This window comes from Salvelinus namaycush, chromosome 21, assembly GCF_016432855.1.
Source record: "Salvelinus namaycush isolate Seneca chromosome 21, SaNama_1.0, whole genome shotgun sequence".
NCBI classification, from domain to species: Eukaryota; Metazoa; Chordata; class Actinopteri; order Salmoniformes; family Salmonidae; genus Salvelinus; species Salvelinus namaycush.
The window spans coordinates 3,606,540-3,629,105 of NC_052327.1; the positions used below are offsets into that span (position 1 = coordinate 3,606,540).

General features: G+C 43.1%; 1 protein-coding gene across 1 annotated transcript in view; it reads right to left on the reverse strand.

The window, feature by feature from the left end:
- Nucleotides 1-22,566, reverse strand: part of abtb2b (ankyrin repeat and BTB (POZ) domain containing 2b) — a 132,969-nt gene that overhangs the window by 56,278 nt on the left and 54,125 nt on the right. The window contains exon 2 of the mRNA XM_039017057.1: nt 4,513-4,680. Within this exon, the coding sequence (XP_038872985.1) occupies nt 4,513-4,680 (168 nt within the window). The remainder of the gene's footprint in view (nt 1-4,512; nt 4,681-22,566) is intronic.

The following is a 22,566-nucleotide window of genomic DNA, read 5'->3' on the forward strand; positions in this document are numbered from 1 at the left end:
AAAGTAGTGATGAAGTCAATCTCTCCTCCACTTTCAGCCAGGAGAGATTGACATGCATATTATTAATATTAGCTCTCTGTGTACATCCAAGGGCCAGCCGTGTTGCCCTGTTCTGAGCCAATTGCAATTTTCCAAAGTCCTTTTTTGTGGCACCTGACCACACGACTGATCAATAGTCAAGGTGCGACCAAAACAAGGGCCTGTAGGACCTGACTTGTTGATAGTGTTGTTAAGAAGGCAGAGCATCACTTTATTATGACAGACTTCTCCCCATTTTAGCTACTACTGCATAAATATGTTTTGACCATGACAGTTTACAATCTAGTGTTACTCCAAGCAGTTTAGTCATCTGAACTTGCTCAATTTGCACATTATTTATTACAAGATGTAGTTAAGGTTAGGGTTTAGAAATATTTTTTAGAAATATTTAGGGCTAACTTATTGCTTGCCACCCACTCTGAAACTAACTGCAGCTCTTTGTTGAGTGTTGCAGTCATTTCAGTCACTGTAGTAGCTGACGTGTATAGTGTTGAGTCATCCGCATACATAGAAACTCTGGCTTTACTCAAAGTCAGTGGCATGTCGTTAGTAAAAATGCAAAAAAGTAAGGGGCCTAAACAGCTACCCTGGGGAATTCCTGATTCTAACTGGATTATATATGCTAGGCTTCCATTAAAGAACACCCTGTGTTCTGTTAGACAAGTAACTCTTTATCCACATTAAAGCAGGGGGTGTAAAGCCATAACACATCAGTTTTCACAGCAGCAGACTAGAATCAATTATGTCAAATGCTGCACTGAAGTCTAACAACACAGCCCCCACAATCATGTTATCATCAATTTCTCTCAGCCAATCATCAGTGACCAGTGACCACCAAAGTCCATTTGATGTCACAAAGCTGTCCAGTACTTTAAAAAATATCCTCTCCTGGTGTCCTGGTTTCTAGTGGTTTGCAGAAGAGGATATTCCTTAATTGACCCCCAATAAACGTAACGGACATATACCAGGAGCTGTGCCAGGCCCACACGTCTGTTGACTCATCCAGCTGGAACACATAGAATTCACTGGCTTTTATGCGAAGCAGTAATTGTTTCAAAACATCTCCTGCCATGTCACTGACGTGTCGTGAAACAGTGTTGTTTGATGAAGGCATTGTCTGTATAGATTTTAGGGCCTTTTCCCCCAGCATTGTCCCAGCCATATCCGCGGCAGCAGGAAGAATGAAGTCCTCCACAATAGTATGGGGCTTGCCTGTCCTAGCCACTCGGTAGCTCACCATATAAGACGCTTCTAGCCCCTTCTTATTAATGGTATCGGTTGCTTTTATGCACTTCTAACTACTCGAAAGTTGTCTTAATTCTCGCTCAAAAAACTCCCGTGGCTTATTTTTCAAATTGGCATGTTTTGTTTCTAAATGTCTGCGCAAGAGTGAAGGTTTCATCGAGTTGTGAGATGGTACTTTTGCACATATAACACATATAACACACTGTGGCTGAGGAAAGGCACTACTCCCAGTATAAGTGAACCCCAAATCAATGTAGTTCTCATCATATTTGCGCCTCTTTGATGGTCCAACGTCCCTGTCTGTTGTTCGGTGCTTTCCCAGGTAAGGGAAAGCACCGAGCAGAATCACAACTGTCAGTGTTCATGCTAGCTGGGCTAACAACAAATACAGAATTACTGATGCTAGCATTGGATGTGCTCGTGGAAGCAGAACAACTTGTGTCATCGACAGGTGCAGGTGTAGTACTGCTGGTAGTAGCAGTACTACCAGTAGAGCTGGTAGTGTCTGTATGTGTCTAAGACCTTACTTTTTTTAACCATTTATCAATTTTCGAGCAAACGGAATGAGCAGCAGCTATGTTTGGTTACATACAGACCGTTAGTGGAATTCCCGCGAGAGGGTAACGGTTAATGTGATTGGATGTTAATTATTTGACTAGGCTACCTGTATTTGACATTTCACTGAACACTAGATGGTTTTATTTTATTTTTGGCAGTGAAATGAGGCTACTCTGGCGAGAAAAAAACCTCCCCCAAATGTATAGCCCCGTTGGAAAATATAAATGAACTGTTTGAAGAAAAAAAATACTTTTTTTTATACGAATCACTTTTTTATTTGGCGTACCCCCGACGGTATTGCGTGTACCCCGTATTGGACTTGACAGCAGCCTGCTAACAAACTATTGTAAGTTGAAGCAAAAAAATAATTCTTACAGTGTCGGGCACTGTTTCCTAACCCTGGTCCTAGAGTACTGGTGTAGGGAATAGCGTGCCATCTGGGATGCAGCCAAGGTTTCATTATTGGGGCCCATCCCAGTCTGAGCATTTTCTATGTGGTTTGATGGGTTGGGATGTGGGACAACCAGGAGACAAACTCCAGACGTCTTTTGTTATCAAGGAAAACGCGGTTGTCATCACAATGGAGTAGACATAGACTCCTTCCTCTATGTAGACTGAATACTATGTCACTGAGGTCCTGTGCTTCCTGTGCTTCCTTCCATCTCTGACAAGAGGGATGCAAAGAGCAGGGTTCAATTCCATTTCATTCCAGAAATGTCCATTGAAATTCTGAATGAAAAGCGTCACTCATTTTCAACAAGGAACTTTAATTCCATGACATTTAATTGAATTTACTCAGACAAACCAAATGTTTAGAGAGATAGAAAAACAGAGAGACAGAGAGAGCGGGACAGAGAGAGACAGAGAAGGAGAGAGAAAAAGAGAGAGAAAGAAAGAAAAGATGGACAGAAAGACAAGAGCAGGGTTCAATTCCATTTCATTCCAGAAATGTCCATTGAAATTCGGAATGAAAAGTGTTACTCATTTTCAACAAGGAACTTTAATTCCTTTAAATGTAATTGAATTTACTCAGACAAACCAAAGGTTTAGAGAGATAGAAAAACAGAGAGACAGAGAGAGAGGGACAGAGAGAGACAGAGAAGGAGAGAGAAAGAAAGAAAGAAGAGATGGACAGAAAGACAAAGACAAGACAGACCCCTTTTACAGTATGTGGGAAGGTTAGCAACATCCAAACACTGTATCCTAGGCGTGGGCGGGATCCAGACTTTCATATCGCCATACCGTCGTTCTCTCATCCCGGGATTTACGGTATTATCCTTACACCACACACGGAGGTGCTAAAAATGCAAAAAAATCACATTGGGTCTATTACCAAAATGCTAACAAAATTAGCACAAACTAATGCGAAATCACAGCTAAATGCTAACAACCGAAAACATAAAACTAATTGCAAAGACAGGATAATCCAGCTCATAAAGTTATACAAGCATAACTAGTAGCTACCGAATGTCATTCTCGGTGAGCGTAGACATTTACAAGTGAAACTGAACGAGACAAATTGTGCAAATGAACAAAGTTGTGATGCATGCTTTTCTGAAGGAACAACAGCACGGGTACCCGGAGCAGAGGGGAGAAGGAAAACAATGCTAGTAGGAAGCACCGGGAAGAAATTGCAAATGTACAGATAACTCATCCAAGGCTCTTTGACTTCTGGCGGAAAGCCATTGTAAGATATCTGACGGCAAACATTTAGTAGTGAATTGCATACGAGCGTAACTTCATTACCTCATGTGTACCGCACAAACAGAAACTCGCCGATAGATACAGTATAGAACGCTATGGACTCACCTGCTCCCACTTTCCCACCGTTGTGCTATTTAACAAATAAACACGTTACCGTTCTGGGGAACTATTGAATGCTGAAATGAAGAACGCAATCTGCTTCATCTCGTAACGTATTGCACAAGTTGACTGCAGGTATTAACTGAAAAAGTAGCTACAAATATTCACATTTATTGAAAAACTTAAAAGAAACCATCCCGTGGCTTTTTTCAAATATCCCGGTATACGGTATATACGGTACACCGCCCAAGCCTACTGTATCCCATTTCATTCCACATGACAAGAAAGCCTTTAAACTACACCATCCTTGGAGACTAACCATGTACAGTAGACCGCTTATTCTGTACAGAGATATGATGGGCCTAATCTAGAGTCCGTGATAAATGTGTCTATATTATCACTGTTCTCCATTTCCCACGCGTTGACTGGCTAAAATAACAGTTAATCTGGCACAAGGAATGCCCATATCTGGTTATTGTCCTCCCGAGTTAGAGCTAACAGGCAGGCAGAGGGAATGTTAAGCACATGTTAGAAATGTTAAGGATTTATCCAAATAAATGTGTGATTTATATTATTCCTTTTTTTGATCTACTTGATGTTTGAGTGTTTCTTATTAAGTGACCAAATAACTGAATAAAGCATTTTTTTTTTGCTTTGGAGAGAACTATATTCCCTGAGAGATCATTTTTCTGAAAAAAAGAAAGTACTTTCACAAAGAGTTTTAACATTGTGTAAAACTTCAAAGAAATCTCATCGCGTGAATAGAAGGAAATTAAAACACACACACACATGTAAATGACACACAAACACAAACACACACAACCCCCTGCGCCCACCCCACACACACCCTTCTTTCCCCGCACTTACTGAGCTCGGAGATGCTGCCAACGCAGGTGGCCAGGAGGGACTGTTCCAGGGTGCGGAGCTCCAGTTGGGCGTAGGCGTCCTCTCTGCTCTCCACCCCAGCCTGGCCCTGTCCCTGCTGAACCTGGCCCTCTGTGTAAGGACTGAAGTGGGCCGGGAGGGACAGCACCCCTATGGAGTAAGAGAAAGAGGGAGAGAGGGAGGAGGAGAGATGTGTTTAAAATCCCTAATGGATCACAAATCAATGAAGTGTCATCTGCTGAAACTGGGCGATATACGAGGTCCTGTAACGCTGCTGTATAACCCATACAGCTGAAGATAAATAAACATGCGCGCGCACACACACCAATGTGAGGCCTGCCCTGGCTGGACACATCCAGAAATAAGAAGCAGAGCTAACTACAAAAATCAGGTGAACAATTAAATACACTAACACAGGCATACACACACAAAGTCAGTCATATTTTTCAATTGAATCCCACTCTCAACTACTGCCATGCACAGAGCAGGTTTGAATTACACATAGGCATTGGCAAATCAGTTCTGACAAAACTTGCTCCAAGTCCTTTGGCAGATTCATGGGCCCTGGTCAAAAGTAGTGCACAACATAGGAAATAGGGTGCCATTATGGATGCATGCCATGTGAAATACTGAACTTTAGAGGAAAGATGAGGCAATGGGTATACAGGGGAATACCAGCAGTAAAACACGCGTTGGTAGTTGTGTTAGTGCCTGTCAAGGGAAGTTTATCTGGAAAAAAGTTTTTTAAATGGAAAGCTTGGACATAAGAGGGTAGTTTAAGACAGTTTTCTATTTATTCATTAGCATCTTAGGCCCAAAGACGTAATTCTACAGAACATTGACTTGAATGGAGATTCCGTAGTAATTATATTTCTATGGTTAGGCCTAGCTAGCTACCGTTGGTAACAGGTGGAGCAGTGCACTCTGGGTCTGGTTTCAGTCATAAATACCAAGATGTTGCCCTGCTGTCACCACTCACTGTCAGCTACCCACAGTCGAGGTTACACTGTGGTAGGGTGCGGGGTTAGAGACCACCTGACCTAAATTTTAACCCTAACAACCCCTATCCTGCCATTATGTTCCTAGTGCTCACACATGCAATGTACACACTCTCATGCAAACACACGCACATAGGCGCACACACCGCCTTCACTGCCTGAGATAGACGGGGTCTTCAAGGGACATGCCTGGCATTTCCTCCTAAAGAATGGCCCTCACGGAACCACGTCCACTCTTGTGTGTGTGTGAGAAACAGAGTGTGTGCATCAGCACAATTAGTGAGGGGAGGCAAGCATAGTTGTCATGGAAATGCAACACTTCCTGAGTGTGTAACCACTTGTTTGGTCAAAAGCAGGGTGGGCAGCTGTTACTCAAACCTAGCCACATCCACTAAGAGTTTAATGACTGACTGGGTAAGAGAGAGACGGAGACAGGAAAAAGAGAAAGAACATTCCTTGTCCCCTCCTTCAATTCAATTTCCTCACCACATGTCAATGAAGTTATTATGATCGAGTGAAGTCATTACATAACCCTTACCGCATAGAATTCATTGTATTCTACATGACAGTAAAAGACATCAAGCCTTTTTTTTTTTATATTGTAATTTTTGATTTAACCTTATTTAACTAGGCAAGTCAGTTTAGAACAAATTCTTATTTACATTGACAGCCTACCGGGGAACAGTGGGTTAACTGCCTTGTTCAGGGGCAGAACGACAGATTTGTACCTTGTCAGCTTGGGGATTCGATCCAGCAACCTTTCGGTTACTGGCCCAACGCTCTAAACACTAGGCTACCTGCCGCTCCTAATCTTGGTTGAAAAGATAATATCCTGGTATAATATAATATTGAAATGTCACCCAAGGCTTTTCCCCAAATGGTACCCTTTACTCCATATTCGCCCTGGTAAAAAGTAGTGAATTACATAGGGAATGGAGTGCCATTTGGGATGCAGACCTAGTCTTTCAATGCCTGGCTCCCACTGGCAGATTGCAAAGTTGAGGAGTGACAAAGAGGGTAAATGGGTCAAATTTAATACATTGTCCTCCTGCCTACAAAGATCCACTGTCTTTAAAAGTGTTTAAGTAACTGCTTTTTCAGGTTCATCAGTTTGGGTTAGATCCAGGGATATGTTCCAGGACCTGTAATTGTTTAGGCAATTGATATAAGGGCTGCTAGCTCTACCTGCTCATTGCCAGAGCAAAAGCATTCATGATGCGATTAGACTCTTCTGCAGTGGTACTCAAATCGAATGAATGACACTGATTGGCCAGAGGTTCCACTGACTTGGGTCGTGTTCATTAGACACTAAATGAAACAAAATGGACTGAAACATGGAGAGACTACCTGGACTTTACTCATAAGAAACAATCATTTTTGTTTTCAGTTTCCGTTGCCGGCCCTAATGAACACAACCTAAAAGTTCTGCAGACCTCAATGTCCAGTTTGAGAAAGGGGCTGGCTCTATTATCCATGGCTGTGAGTTTGGTCAACTCTGTATCTATGGCTCTGGGGCCTGTCTCTGTGTGTGTTGGACCTCTTTTCTCAGAGCCCCAGGGAAAAACCTTTATTTTGGCACCAGAGCAAGCCCAGAAGAATCGAGAAGAGTGAGGGATGGCTAACGAAGGAAAAGAGAAGGACCGAACGAAAAGATGATCAGTGCAGGTTTGTGATTTATGAACGCAGGCCCGAGCAGAAATAAAGGGGATAATTTCCTCCTCTATTATTTTCTCCAGATGCCTATCTCTTTCTCAGGAGTTGCAGGGTGACTGGCCAGCATGCGGAATTCTGGCCAGTGACCCTGCATGCGGAACACTGGCCAGTCAAACTGGAACCTTGGAAGGCACGTCGGTGAAGGATCTGAAAAGATCTGCTGATCATTATAAAAACAACTCCTGAATACTTCTAAAGCTGATGTCCTTTCTCTTTTTCTTTTCTGCAGCTTCTCCAAGGATGTGTCCCAAAAGACACATATATAGAACAATCATTTTCTAGTCTATTTTTAACATTTTATTTCACAACAAGTTCTCATTTACAACTGCGACTTGGCCAAGATAAAGCAAAGCAGTGCGACACAAACAACAACACAGAGTTACACATGGAATAAACAAACATACTGTCAATAACACAATAGAGAACAAAACAAGTCAATATACAGTGTGCGAAATGAGGTAAGATAAGGGAGGTAAGGCAATAAATAGGCCATAGTGGCAAAATAATTACAATTTAGCAATAAAACACTGGAGTGAAAGATGTGCAGAAGATGAATGTGCAAGTAGAGATACTGGGGTGCAAAGGAGCAAAAAAATAAATAACAGTATGGGGATGAGGTAGTTGGATGGGCTATTTACAGATGGGGTATGTACAGGTGCAGTGATCTGTGAGTGGCTCTGACAGCTGGTGCTTAAAGTTAGTGAGGGAGATATGAGTCTCCAGCTTCAGTGATTTTTGCAACTCGTTCCAGTCATTGGCAGCAGAGAAATGGAAGGAAAGGCGGCCAAAAGAGGAATTGGCTTTGGGGGTGACCAGTGAGATATACCTGCTGGAGCGCGTGCTGCGGGTGGGTGCTGCTATGGTGACCAGTGAGCTGAGATAAGGCAGGGCCTTACCTAGCAAAGACTTATAGATGACCTGGAGCCAGTGGGTTTTGCGACGAATATGAAGCGAGGGCCAGCCAACGAGAGCATACAGGTCGCAGTGGTGGGTAGTATATGGGGCTTTGGTGACAAAATGGATAGCACTGTGATAAACTGCATCCAATGAGTAGAGTGTCTGAGGCTATTTTGTAAATGGCATCGCCGAAGTCAAGGATCGGCAGGATAGTCAGTTTTACGAGGGTATGTTTGGCAGCACGAGTGAAGGATGCTTTGCAGCGAAACAGGAAGCCGATTCGAGATTTAATTTTGGATTGGAGATGCTTTATGCGAGTCTGGAAGGAGAGTTTACAGTCTAACCAGACACCTAAGTATTTGTAGTTGTCCACATATTCTAAGTCAGAACCGTCCAGAGTAGTGACGCTGGACGGGCGGGCAGGTGCAGGCAGTGATCGGTTGAAGAGCATGCATTTAGTTTTACTTGCATTTAAGAGCAGTTGGAGGCCACGGAAGGAGTGTTGTATGGCATTGAAGCTCGTCTGGAGACGTGAACGAAATCCTGATAGAGATGGTATCAGCAGAGCTTCAGCTGGATAAACTAGATGCTTCCTCAAGGTAAGTGGACATATTGTGAGAGCGAGGGGGCCCACAAGCTACACCGGAAAGAAACACACTGTCTAAAAGAAAGCACATTCAGGAAGGCAGACATTAGGTTCTCTCTCATTATTATTAGGATCTATCCATGTCTCTCACACACACACACACACACACACACACACACACAAGAAACTGCTGCCTCTAGCAGTGTTCTAGGCTGTTCAGACACTGGGCAGTGTGTTCTCTACAACACACACACACACACGCAGGCTCACACACACAGACACACAAAGCTCAGCTCACTTCAACCTGTCAATCCAGGCAGTTTAATTAACCCCAGATAACGAGCGTTAATCAGCCGAGCCCAGAGCTCAGAGACTCGTCCGTTACAATGCCTGTTAACGTTAGCATGGCTGAACCCTATAGAGCTGTAATTACTTTAATAGACCTGTATGTGTGTGTGTGTGTGTGTGTGTGTGTGTGTGTGTGTGTGTGTGTGTGTGTGTGTGTGTGTGTGTGTGTGTGTGTGTATATAGCTATACTTCCTCTAATAGACCCCTCTATCTCCCTCACGTGGCTTGACTTCTCATGCAGCTCTCAGAGAGATAGTGAGGGTAGAAACTCATTAAATGGATGAATAGTATACAGCCACACTACTGTCTCAAGACCTTTCAGTTATTAAGTTTTGATCTGTCCTGTGGGTGTCTGCAGAGATGGTGTTCTGCGGTGGCCTCAGAAACAGAGGAGGAGAGGTGATAGACAGTGTTAAATACTTATAGGATTCTGTCATTGGCTTCATTTTACGATAGCTTCAAGATAAGGATGACATTAGCCTGCCTGGACATAGATTGATCGGTGCTGTTTAGCCAACTACTATGGTATCGGTGATATAAGGTCAATTTTGTGTCTAAAGGTTAGGATTGTGGCATTGAAGCTCGTTAGGATGGTAAAGGTTAGGATTGTGAGAGTTTGTGAGAGTGTAAGCTGATCCTGGATCTGTGCCTACGTGGCAACTTCTACTGCTTAGCTTTCTCTGGTCTTCTTCACTTGGGAGTGACAGACACATCTGATGAGATGTGACATCCATTCATAAAGGAGACATCTCGCTCGAGAAGGTTAGTCAGTCTCACTCTTCACACTATACGACTCATATTGAAGTCACTCAGGTCTCAGAACAGATCTTACAGTGCATGCCATCAATTGTCATTGTATCAATCCCGGGGAGGGGTTAGGAGGCATATTTGAGATCCTATTCACAAACCGTGAGATTGCTGCCCATGATGGAACAGTGATAGTGTCACTTAATGTTTACACAACATTCACTTTCGACAGTTGTAATTTTTTAAAGTATTGTTATTTTAAAAACTTGACACTTTGGGACTGTTCTGAACGGCTTCAAAGCTCACTGTGATGTCTTCGGCTCAAACAAAACGTTGCGTTCTTAAAATACAGAACCATATCTGTCCAGATAAATCCTCTCGAGGGGGAATAACATTGTGGACGTTTCCTTTCTTTGGCTCGCTGAAAATATCCGAAATAATCACAATGTAGACGTGCCCTATTTTTAACAATCTTAATATAGACACTGGAATAATACTTCTCTCCGGCTCAGGGACGTTCTTATGTTTGCCTTCCTCTCTCTTTCTTTCTTAAACTCTCTCGCTTTCTTCGCAAACATATGTTGAAATACCGAAGTAATGTGAGTCAACACATGGGACTGGACTGCAGTGATGCACACTTGACCTGTAGTGTGACCTCTCTGTGTTTTGGTCCATTTCGGAAAAAGGAGGAGTGTGTGTGTGCACAGGGAGAGGGCCCACACACTTACATGCATACAAACCTATGCGCACACTCATATGTGCACTGCACACACACACACACGCCACACTCCTGGCCTTTCCCACATCCCACCCCTGGTCGCCTTCACCACTGAACCCCAACCTGCGTCATCCCTGCCGAGCCAGGCCATATCCCCGATACCGCCACTACCATCATCATCACGACATGGACCATTTCACACTGGGACCGAGAGAGGGTGGGGAAGAAATAGAGATTCTGTGTGTGTGTGTGTGTGTGTGTGTGTGTGTGTGTGTGTGTGTGTGCGTGTGTGTGTGTGTGTGTGTGTGTGTGTGTGTGTGTGTGTGTGTGTGTGTGTGTGTGTGTGTGTGTTTGCACATCAGGCTGCATGCATAGCAATGATTACTGGATGAAGAATATGTGGAATATGCTGGGGTACTATGGAAGACAGGGGGGAGGAGAGGGGGGCGCGGTTGTGGCCACACATTGAGGTTACCCTGCAAACGTCATGTGGGGATCACAGCTACAAATCACAGCTAAACATCACCGCAGTGCCTGAGACAACTCCACAAATCCAGTCCCCAAAACTTCTGCAACTCTGTACAAAGCTGGGAGGGGAGCTTGGCTAGAGGGTAAGGTTTAGAGTGCAGCGGTATTCTTTGGAGGCTGGATGAGTTGCAGAGATGATGTCATAAAAGAGACCAGGAAATATGGATGGTGGACAAGTGTCCCAATTATAAGAAATGTCTTATCCTTTTTTATCTCAGTCTATACTGAACAAAAATATAAACAAAACATAAAATGTAGGTTGCATGTTTTATGAGCTGAAATAAAACGATCCCAGAAATGATCCATACGCACAAAAATCATATAGTCTCTCAAATGTTGTGCACACATTTGTTTACATCCCTGTTAGTGAGCATTTCTCTTTTGCCAAGATAATCCATCCACCTGACAGGTGTGGCATATCAAGAAACTGATTAAGCAGCATGATCATTACACAGGTAAACCTTGTGCTTGGGACAATCAAAGGCCACTCTAAAATGTGCAGTTTTGTCACACAATGCCACAGATGTCTTGGGGCGGCAGGTAGCCTAGTGGTTAGAGCGTTGGGCCAGTAAATAAAGATTACATTAAAACATTTTTTTTTTTAAATGTCCTAAGTTTTGAGGGTGCGTGCAATTGGCATGCTGACTGCAGGAATTTCCACCAGAGCTGTTGCCAGAGAATGTAATGTTAATTTCTATACCGTAAGCCGCCTCCAATGTTATTTTAGAGAATTTGGCATTATGTCCAACCGACCTCACAACCACAGAACACATGTAATCAGCCCAGGACCTCCACATCCGGCTTCTTCACCTGTAGGATCATCTGAGACCAGCCACCCGGACAGCTGATGAAACTGTGGGTTTGTACAACCGAAGAATTTCTGCACAAACTGTCAGAAACCATCTCAGGAAACCTCATCTGATCTGCGTGCTCGCTGTCCTCACCAGGGTCTTGACCTGTCTGCAGTCCTACGTTGTAACCGACTTCAGTGGGCAAATACTCACCTTCGATGGCCACTGGCATACAGGACAAGTGTGCTCTTCATGGATTAATCCTGGTTTGAACTGTACCGGGCAGGCGGTAGACAGCATGTGAATTTTATTTGATTTAACCTTTATTTAACTAGGCAAGTCAGTTAATGCACCACCACTAATGAGCTGTGGAGCTTCTCAAAGTAATGTTTTCTTCACCTCAAAACAGCAAGCAAACAAAGACTGTTTTTACATCCATTGAGAATGACAATAGTTCCTCAATGTATTTGAAAAACATTCCAGCTCTCTCCCTTTCGATAAAAATGTAATCCTCTGATCCAATGAAAACATCATAAAATAGGCCTACCGGGTTGCTTCTTATCAGTGCTGGACTTGGACTGAAATAGGTTCTGGTACTTATTTTGGGTGCTGGTACTGTTTTATATGTAGGTGCAGGAGCTCCACAGAACTTTTGAGCTAATATTCTATAAGAGGAACAGGAGCTAAAGTAGCAGAAAATATTAGGTGCTGGTACTCAGCTTGGTAAGTTCCTGCCCAAGTCAAATACGGCTTCTTATCCCTTGCGCAAATAGCCTACAGCTGTGTCTGTCCGGAACTCACTGGCACAGGAAACTCCGAGGGCCCAGAATATTTTATACAATGTTGGCAACTTCTCCTTAGGGGGTGGATCAGCTTTAATATTGCAGATAGATTGTTGCTTTCATCAATGTAATTGTCTACATAATTTCCAATCCCCCATTGAACAAGCATGGGAAATAGTGTTTAAACCCTTCACAATGAAGATTTGTGAAGTTACTTGGATTTTTCGAAGTATCTTTGAAAAACAGTTTCTATTTTTGCTGAGAATACATACACGTACGTATGTAAGTATGTACAGTTGAAGTCGGAAGTTTACATACACTTAGGTTGGAGTCAATAAAACTAGTTTTTCAACAACTCCACAAATTTCTTGTTAACAAACTATAGTTCTGGCAAGTCGGTTAGGACATCTACTTTGTGCATGACAAAAGTCATTTTTCCAACTATTGTTTACAGACAGATTATTTCACTTATAATTCACTGTATCACAATTCCAGTGGTCAGAAGTTTACATACACTAAGTTGACTGTGCCTTTAAACAGCTTGGAAAGTTCCCGAAAATGATGTCATGGCTTTAGAAGCTTCTGATAGGCTAATTGACATCATTTGAGTCAATTGGAGGTGTACCTGTGAATGTATTTCAAGGCCTACCTTCAAACTCTGTGCCTCTTTGCTTGACATCATGGGAAAATCAAAAGAAATCAGCCAAGACCTCAGAAGAAAATGTGTAGACCTCCACAAGTATGGTTGATCCTTGGGAGCAATTTCCAAACGCCTGAAGGTACCACATTCATCTGTACAAACAATAAAGCAAGTATAAACACCATGGGACCACGCAGCCGTCATACCGCTCAGGAAGGAGACGCGTTCTGTCTCCTAGAGATGAACGTACTTTGGTGTGAAAAGTACAAATCAATCCCAGAACAACAGCAAAGGACCTTGTGAAGATGCTGGAGGAAACGGGTACAAACGTATCTATATCCACAGTAAAACGAGTCCTAAATCGACATAACCTGAAAGGCCGCTCAGCAAGGAAGAAGCTACTGCTCCAAAACCACCATGAAAAAAGCCAGACTACGGTTTGCAACAGCACATGGGAACAAAGATCGTACTTTTTGAAAAATGTCCTCTGGTCTGATGAAACAAAAATAGAACTGTTTGGCTATAATGACCATCGTTATGTTTGGAGGAAAAAGGGGGAGGCTTGCAAGTCGAAGAACATCATCCCATCCATGAAGCACAGGGGTGGCAGTATCATGTTGTGTGCTTTGCTGCAGGAAGGACTGGTGCACTTCACAAAATAGATGGCATCATGAGGCAGTAAAATGATGTGGATATATTGAAGCAACATCTCAAGACATCAGTCAGAAAGTAAAAGTTTGGTCGCAAATGGGTCTTCCAAATGGACAATGACCCCAAGCATACTTCCAAAGTTGTGGCAAAATGGCTTAAGGACAACAAAGTCAAGGTATTGGAGTGGCCATCACAAATCCCTGGCCTCAATCCTATGGAAAATTTGTGTGCAGAACTGAAAAAGCGTGTGCGAGCAAGGAGGCCTACAAGCCTGACTCAGTTACACCAGCTCTGTCAGGAGGAATGGGCCAAAATTCACCGAACTTATTGTGGGAAGCTTGTGGAAGGCTACCCAAAACCTTTGACCCAAGTTAAACAATTTAAAGGCAATGCTACCAAATACTAATTGAGTGTATGTCAACTTCTGACCCACTGGGAATGTGGTGAAAAAAATAAAAGCTGAAATAACTCATTCTCTCTACTATTATTCTGACATTTCACACTTAAAATAAAGTGGTGGTCCTAACTGACCTAAGACAGGGAATTTTTACTGGGATTATATTTCAGCAATTGTGAAAAACTGAGTTTAAATGTATTTGGCTAAGGTGTATGTAAACTTCCGACGTGTACTCCAAGCATGCGCAGACCAACTGGCAAGGGTCTTCACTGACATTTTCAACCTCTCTGTAATACCAACATGTTTCAAGCAGACCCCCATAGTCCCTGTTCCAAATAACACTAAGGTAACCTGCCTAAATGACTACTGACATGAAGCACTCACGTCTGTATCCATGAAATGCTTTTAAAAGCTGGTCATGGCTCACATCAATACCATTATCCCAGAAACCCTAGACCCAATCCAATTTACATACCGCCCCAACAGATCCACAGATGATGCAATCTCTATTGCACTCCACACTGCACTTTGACACCTGGACAATAGGAACAGCTATGTGAGAATGCTATTCATTGACTACAACTCAGCGTTCAACACCATAGTGCCCTCAAAGCTCATCACTAAGTTAAGGACCCTCAGGGGTGCGTGCTCAGTCCCTTCCTGTACTCCATGTTCACTCATGACTGCCAGGCACGACTCCAACACCGTCATTAAGTTTGCCGATGACACAACAGTGGTAGACCTGATCACCGACAACGATGAGTTGTCATATAGGGAAGAGGTCAGAGACATGACCGTGTGGTGCAAGAAAAATATCCTCTCCCTCAATGTGATCAACACTAAGGAGATGGTTGTGGACTACAGGAAAAGGAGGACCGAGCACGCCCCCATTCTCATCGATGGGGCGGTAGTGGAGAAGGTTGATAGCTTCAAGTTCCTTGGCGTCCACATCACCAACAAACGTACATGGTCCAAGCACACCAATACAGTCATGAAGAGGTTACAACAAAACCTATTCCCCGTCAGGAGACTGAAAAGATTTGGCATGGTTCCTCAGATCCTCAAAAAGGTTCTACAGCTGCACCATCGAGAGCATCTTGCATCACTGCCTGGTAATGCAATTGCTCGGCCTCTGACCGCAAGGCACTACAGAGGGTAGTGTGTACGGCCCAGTACATCACTGGGGCCAAACTTCCTGCCATCCAGAACCTTAATACCAGGCGGTGTCAGAAGAAGGCCCTAAAAATTGTCAAAGGCTCCTGCCACCCTAGTCATAGACTGTTCTCTCTGCTACTGCACAGAAAGTGGTACCGGAGCTCCAAGTCTAGGTCCAAGAGGCTTCTAAACATCTTCTATCTCCAATCCATAAAACTCCTGAACATCTAATCAAATGGCTACCCAGACTATTTGCATTGCCCCCCCCTTTCTATGCTGCTGCTACTGTTATTATCTATGCATAGTCACTTTAATAACTCTACTTACATGTACATATTACCTCAATTACTCAACACCATTGCCCCCGCACATTGACTCTGTACCGGTACCCCCTGTATATAGCCCCGCTATTGTTATTTACTGCTGCTTTTTAATTATTTGTTATTCTTATCTCTTACTTTTCGGGGGGCATTTTCTTAAAACTGCATTGTTGGTTAAGGGCTTGTAAGTAAGCATTTCACTGTAAGATCTACACCTGTTTTATTCGGTGCATGTGACAAATAAAATTAGATTCATATATTGAAAAATACATGTTTTAAAAATTTGACCAATCGACTGGTTGAAATAGCAGATGACTTTCGGTCGACAAAGATTTTTTTGGGGTCGGGGACAGCCCTTCGCCTACTAGCAAGAACAATGTACAGGTTTATTTTTTCTTTCAACTTCAAATTTTTACCATGCACCTGCAACAAGATACTGTAGCTCAGATGTTCGCGATTCTTTGAATGTCGAAATTTTGAAAGTAAAACACATTATTACAAACAAACACTTTTTAAATGCGAAAACAGAAATCCACTTTTTTTTTTTTTTTAAAGGACTTCATCAAAAATAGTAGAATAGCATGCAAAATACATAAAACAACTTAATATTGGCCTCTAAAATGGCCAGAAGGCATGCTTCCCTGGCAGTCACCTTCTCTCGCCTCCACCTCTGGACCCTTCTGGGAGGAGATGATGACCGTTGGGGTGATGGAGTGGCAGCCCCTGCAGCACCTAATCCATCACCGCTTACCACTTCAAGTACAGCACAGTAATAAATGTCAAGACAACATACAGTAGCGTACTGTGTATTTTTGCTCGTGGTTCTTCCACTTGTTTTTCACCCATGCATGTACCAGCTGCACCTCCATGTAGATCTTGCAAATACGTAAGATGAAGTACAACATTAACCAAAACATGAGCAAAGTAGAGCTGTGTGAACTGTCTGTAGATCGCTCGACTGCCACATACTTTAACAAGTCGGAATGCCAAGGTGAAACCGTAATGAGGGCAGCTTACCAGCACCTTCACCATAACAGGTTATGTGCAATGAAACTAGCCAGACCCAGTCAGGTTGTAACCATTCAGGTAGCATAAACTCTACAATCAGTTCAATTAAGATAAACTGATGTGACAAATCAGGAGAACTAGAACAAAAGAGATGTGTTGGGACCAAGAAAATAGGGAATGTAGGCTACCGGGTTAGTAACGTTAGCTGAAACTAGTGGCAGTGTATAGTGCGGTGGCAAGAGAGCTAACTATAACCACATGGCTTACTGAAAACCTTTTTTTTTGCGTCATTTCTTCTGCCATGTTTGCCACTGAATTAAATGCCTGGTGTTGTCATCAGACCCTGTAACACTTTGAACACATGCCTTGGTATTTACAACAAGTACCTAGCTAGCTAACTAGGCTAATGTTTAAGTGTGAAGTCACTCAACAACAAGCAAGTAACCATGTAGCTGACGTGACTGTTCGAAACAGTTCTAACTTCTAGTGCTACTGAAGGATGTAGCTGGTTAAAGGCACGGCAGGCAGAAGGCTGCAGATCAGTTTTCTAAGACGTAACATTCCGATGAAATAGCGGCGATTATTTTAAGAACAAAAACTAGCTAGCCACTTTGAACACCACCGCAGAAGCTTCTCTCTTTGCCATCTTCCAAGTTGTTTTGTTGTTTATTTGAAGAGGCTCTAGCTATCAAAACTCGCACCCCCCCCCTCCCCTTCCAGTATATTGTGACTGTTACATACACTTACGGTATACACTTCCTCTCAAAATATAAAACAGAATTTGGGAGAACAAAATCTAATTGACAGAACATAGTAAACTACTTTCTATTATACATTAAGACCTGGGGAAGAGTTGCAGGGGAGAGGAGAATTTGAAAGCTAAAAAAAAAGTTAGTAGCTCTCATGCTCGAAAAGTTTGGAGACCCACACGTTAAATGGTCCTTTGTCCCTCTGGACCTTTCTAAATGCCCTTCTGTAGAGATCTTAGGCAGGGACAGGGTGTGTGTGCACATTCTTTAGTGAATACATGTGTGTGTGTGTGTGTGTGTGTGTGTGTGTGTGTGTGTGTGTGTGTGTGTGTGTGTGTGTGTGTGTGTGTGTGTGTGTGTGTGTGTGTGTGTGTGTGTGTGTGTGTGGGATCCAAAGGAATGGGTAATAGACTCGCAATATCAGTCCAATCAAACACTGTGTTATTGTGTGGTTCTCCAGCTTCTGCAGGAGGAGAGACCCAGCCTCATGGCCCAGAATCGGAGCTCTTTCTGGAGAGTGGAAGTGGCTTTGAAGCCTACGCTCCCTGTTTTATCTATTCCCTCTGCACTGTGATGAATGAAGAGGTTGTTAGGTTGTTATGGGGGCGAGGCAGGTGTCCACTCCAGTGTGTGTGTGTGTTTGAAAACCCCTGTTAGGAATTTGTCCTTAGGGGTTGTGATACTCACGCCTACGGACATAGGTGGGAACAAACCACACACACACATACATTCATACACGCTCTCTACTGTAGACACAACAGTTCAGCAAACACAGACCAATTAGTCTCCAGGAATGTGTTTTTATCAGGGCTGGTGTTGAGAGGTGATGGGAACAGAGATCCAGTCTGTTTCCAGCTCACTTTAAAACATCTCCCCTCACCCTCAAACAATGGTAAGACAGATAAAACCGGAGGGACTTTTTGACCTCTTTTCTGACCTATTGTGATGTCATCGGTTAGAGTTTTCTGACCCGTTTTTATGGAAATGATAATGGTTAGAAAGAAGAACAGGAGATTATAATGTTGTTCTGCCCCCTCAAACTACACTGAACAAAAATATAAATGCAACATTTTCAAAGATTTTACTGAGTTACAGCTCATAGAAGGAAATCGGTCAATTTAAATAAATAAATTAGGCCCTAATCTATGGATTTCACATGAATGGGAATACAGATATGCATCTCTTGGTAACTTTTTTTTAAAGTAGGGGCGTGAATCAGAAAACCAGTCAGTATCTGGTGTGACCACCATTTGCCTCATGCAGCGCGACACATCTCGTTCGAATAGAGTTGCTCAGGCTGTTGATTGTGGCTAGTGGAATGTTGTCTCACTCCTCTTCAATGGCTGTGCAAAGTTTCTGGATATTGTTGGGAACTGGAACACGATGTTGTACACGTCGATCCAGAGCATCCCAAACAGCTCAATGGGTGAATATGCAGGCCATGGAAGAACTGGGACATTTTCAGCTTCCAGGAATTGTGTACAGATCCTTGCGACATGGGGCTGTGCGTTATCATGCTGAAACATTAGGTGATGGCGGTGGATGAATGGCACGACAATGGGCCTCAGGATCTCGTCACGGTAACTCTGTGCATTCAAATTGCCATCTATAAGATGTTTATGCCTGCCCATACCATAACTCGGGGCTCCTGAGTGGCACAGCGGTCTAAGGCATTGCATCACAGTGCTAGAGGCGTCACTACAGACACCCTGGTTTGAATCCAGGCTGTATCACAACCGGCCGTGATTGGGAGTCCCATAGGGCGGCGCACAATTGGCCCAGCGTCGTCCGGGTTTGGCTGGTGTAGGCCGTCATTGTAAATACTAATTTGTTCTTAAGTCATTCAGAAATACTATCAGATGCCCAAATGGGCACATTTAAATGCCGACATTTGCGCGCAGGCCAGGTAGCATATAGGCCTACTTCTAAGCATAATTAGGTGTGCATCCTTACTCAACATTGACAGGAACGCTCCAAACAAAAGACAATAACTAAATTGAATTGACAAAACCTCGTAAATGGAATGAAATAAACCAACACTTGTTTCTCACAAGTATTGCATAGGTTGTGTGCTCTTCAAACAATGTGTCCACTCCGACAATGAGCACGGTAAAAGACTGGAATAACAATATATTGAATGCATTAACAGAAATTAACGTGACCAAACAAACACAGTAGATTAGAAATTATAGGAATGAACAGTAAATGTACTACTGCTGATATATGGGGAATTGATATACACTAACAATCAAAAGCAAACAATTCAAACAATGAAGATATGAAACAATGAATGTGGACACATTTGTATTTATATATATACAGTGGGGAGAACAAGTATTTGACACACTGCCGATTTTGCAGGTTTTCCTACTTACAAAGCATGTAGAGGTCTGTAATCTTTATCATAGGTACACTTCAACTGTGAGAGACGGAATCTAAATATTAAGTTCTGCTTTTCTGATGTATCAATTACTTATGTCATGCAATAAAATGCAAATTAAGCCGTAACTGATGGTGCGTTCAAGACGACAGGGAATTCTGAAAAATATTTTTGAACAGTCATCCAACTCGGAATTACAAGTCAGAAACTCGGGCAGCATCCTAGAGCTCTGACTTCTCCGACCTGAAGATCACCATTTTTTCCCAGTCTAAATTTCACCTAATTCCCAGTTGTCTTGAAAAAGTAGTATGTTTTGGCCGTGGCATACTTTTTACTCAACGTAGTATGATTAGCACACAGTATGCAGTTGAAGAAAGTAGTAGGCACCCCAGATTTTGGACACGGCCTCTCTCTCTCGTCTCTTGTTTTCTCCCCTGACTTCCCCCCACTCCCTCTTTATGTTTTACATTCCAGCCCTCACTGTCGAGCCTGGGGTCTTCTCAATCTCCTTCGACGTTCCTTGTTTTGAAACGTAACACCACTTCACATTACACACACATGCACTGAAGTCAGGCCTGGGAGACAGGGGTGGATAGTAACACAGGCCGCTATTGGATAGGAGGCTTTTATATGTGTCCTTGACGTTGCACTGGAGACTGGAGTTGGCGTGGAGACACGCCAGGCTGTTTTTGTTTTCCCTAATGATATACAGATACACTGACACGCATGTGCTCACACACAGTACCCACCGCCCCACACACATACACATTTTAACGCAACAAACAAACCCAGTCCGCCTAGTCGTAATTAAATCAACTTTTTATTATTGGAACGATGTCGTCACTGAAAAATGTTGCCAAGAGAGTGTTTGACAAATAAAAATATCAAAATGTCCCTCAGGGTGGAAAAACAAGAAAAAGTGATTCCGTTTCGTTCAAAAGTGCTGACCTAGGATCAGGTAACCCCTGTCCAGGCGATCCTATTCATTGTGATCGAAAAGGCAAAACTGATCCTAAAATCAGCACTCCTACTCTGAGATGCTTGACACATAAGACCTAAGCTCTTTATTTTTCATTGTGAGAAGAACAATTCCCTTTAGTGGCATCTCCTCCTCTGTGACCCTCAGGACCCCTGGCCTCTCTCTGGCCATTGTAAAAGGATGTAGCTCATTGGCTGGAACATATCAAGGGGTGACTGCTTTATTTGCCTGTTTGAAAAGGAACAGTGACCCCTCCTCTCCCCTGAGAACAAGTGTCTCTCTATTCAGTCATAACGAGTGACACTGAGGAGTGCCCTGGACAAAGCACAACTAAGAACTACAGAGGTTGTTTTATTTAGTCACCCATGTGTGTGTGCGGGTGATAATTTCACTTAATCTGTGTGATCAGATCATTCTCCCTCAGCTGGAATGTGCCCTGTAGAACAACGGGGCAAACAACACCCCATTTGAATCAATTGACCCCCTTCCATCTCTCCCTTCCTCTCTCTCCCCCTCTTCTCACCCCCATTCTAATACCCTGTCAAGGTCCCCCTCACCCCCTCATCACCCGTCCTTACTCTTCCCCTTTCTCCACTCCCACTCTCCAGGATTGAAACCCCTTTCTCTCACCCTTTATTGGCGCATTTGATGTATAGGTCTGGAGTGAATGAATACATGCATTATTAGACGAACAAACTAACAATTGAACAAACAAGCATGTGTGCAGGTCTGTTCTCTATGGATGACCCACCACAGCTGAGATGGATAATAGGTACACAGACCTGTGGTACACAGCCAGAGGACTCCAGGCCTGGCAAAGCCTTCACTGAGTCAGATTCTCTCCAACACATTTGACACCTTTTTAGATCTCGGGATGAGGAGGCTGAGAAAGATGGAAATAACTCTGAGAAAAGACAACTCTGTCTGTCTACTGGCTGGAAGTGTGTGTGTGTGTGTGTGTGTGTGTGTTCCATTATCACTTCAACTATGTGACTTCCTTCCACTGGTGCAGTTTGTGACTCAGAATTTACTGCCACACACACACACACACACACAACTAGGGACCAAGGGAATAACACCAATTACCAGTCTTCAAACAGCGTCATCCTACCCATGAGACATTGTGAACTGACATCAATAGACATCACAGGTACTTTTATCAATTAAGGCAGCCCCCCGCACCTCTGATTCAGAGGGGCTGGGTTAATGCATTTAACATTTCAGTTGAATGTATTCATTTGTACAACTAACTAGGTATCCCCCCTTCCCTTTCCATTTACAGAGCAAAACTATGAGGATACAAGATTAAACAAACACACACAACTCCCTCTGTTGTTAGGCAAGACTCTTTTTTTCTCACGGGGTAAATAAAGTGTTGTGGATGACTTGGACTTAGTCTAGCTAGGCTGCTCGAGCACACGATGAACAAGATGTCGCTCATAGACACCGTTTCTAACTCCTAGCCAGCTTTGCAGAATTTCATTTTTTTGGTGTTATTTCTTACAATATTTGCTCAGAACATTTAGTGTATTACAACCTACAGCCGGAATTAAACTTTTGGGATATTAGATTGGCGTCAATCACCAGATATTGAAGCAGAAATGTGTTTTCCCTGACCCGGATCCTTTGTTTGAACTTCCCGAGGCAGC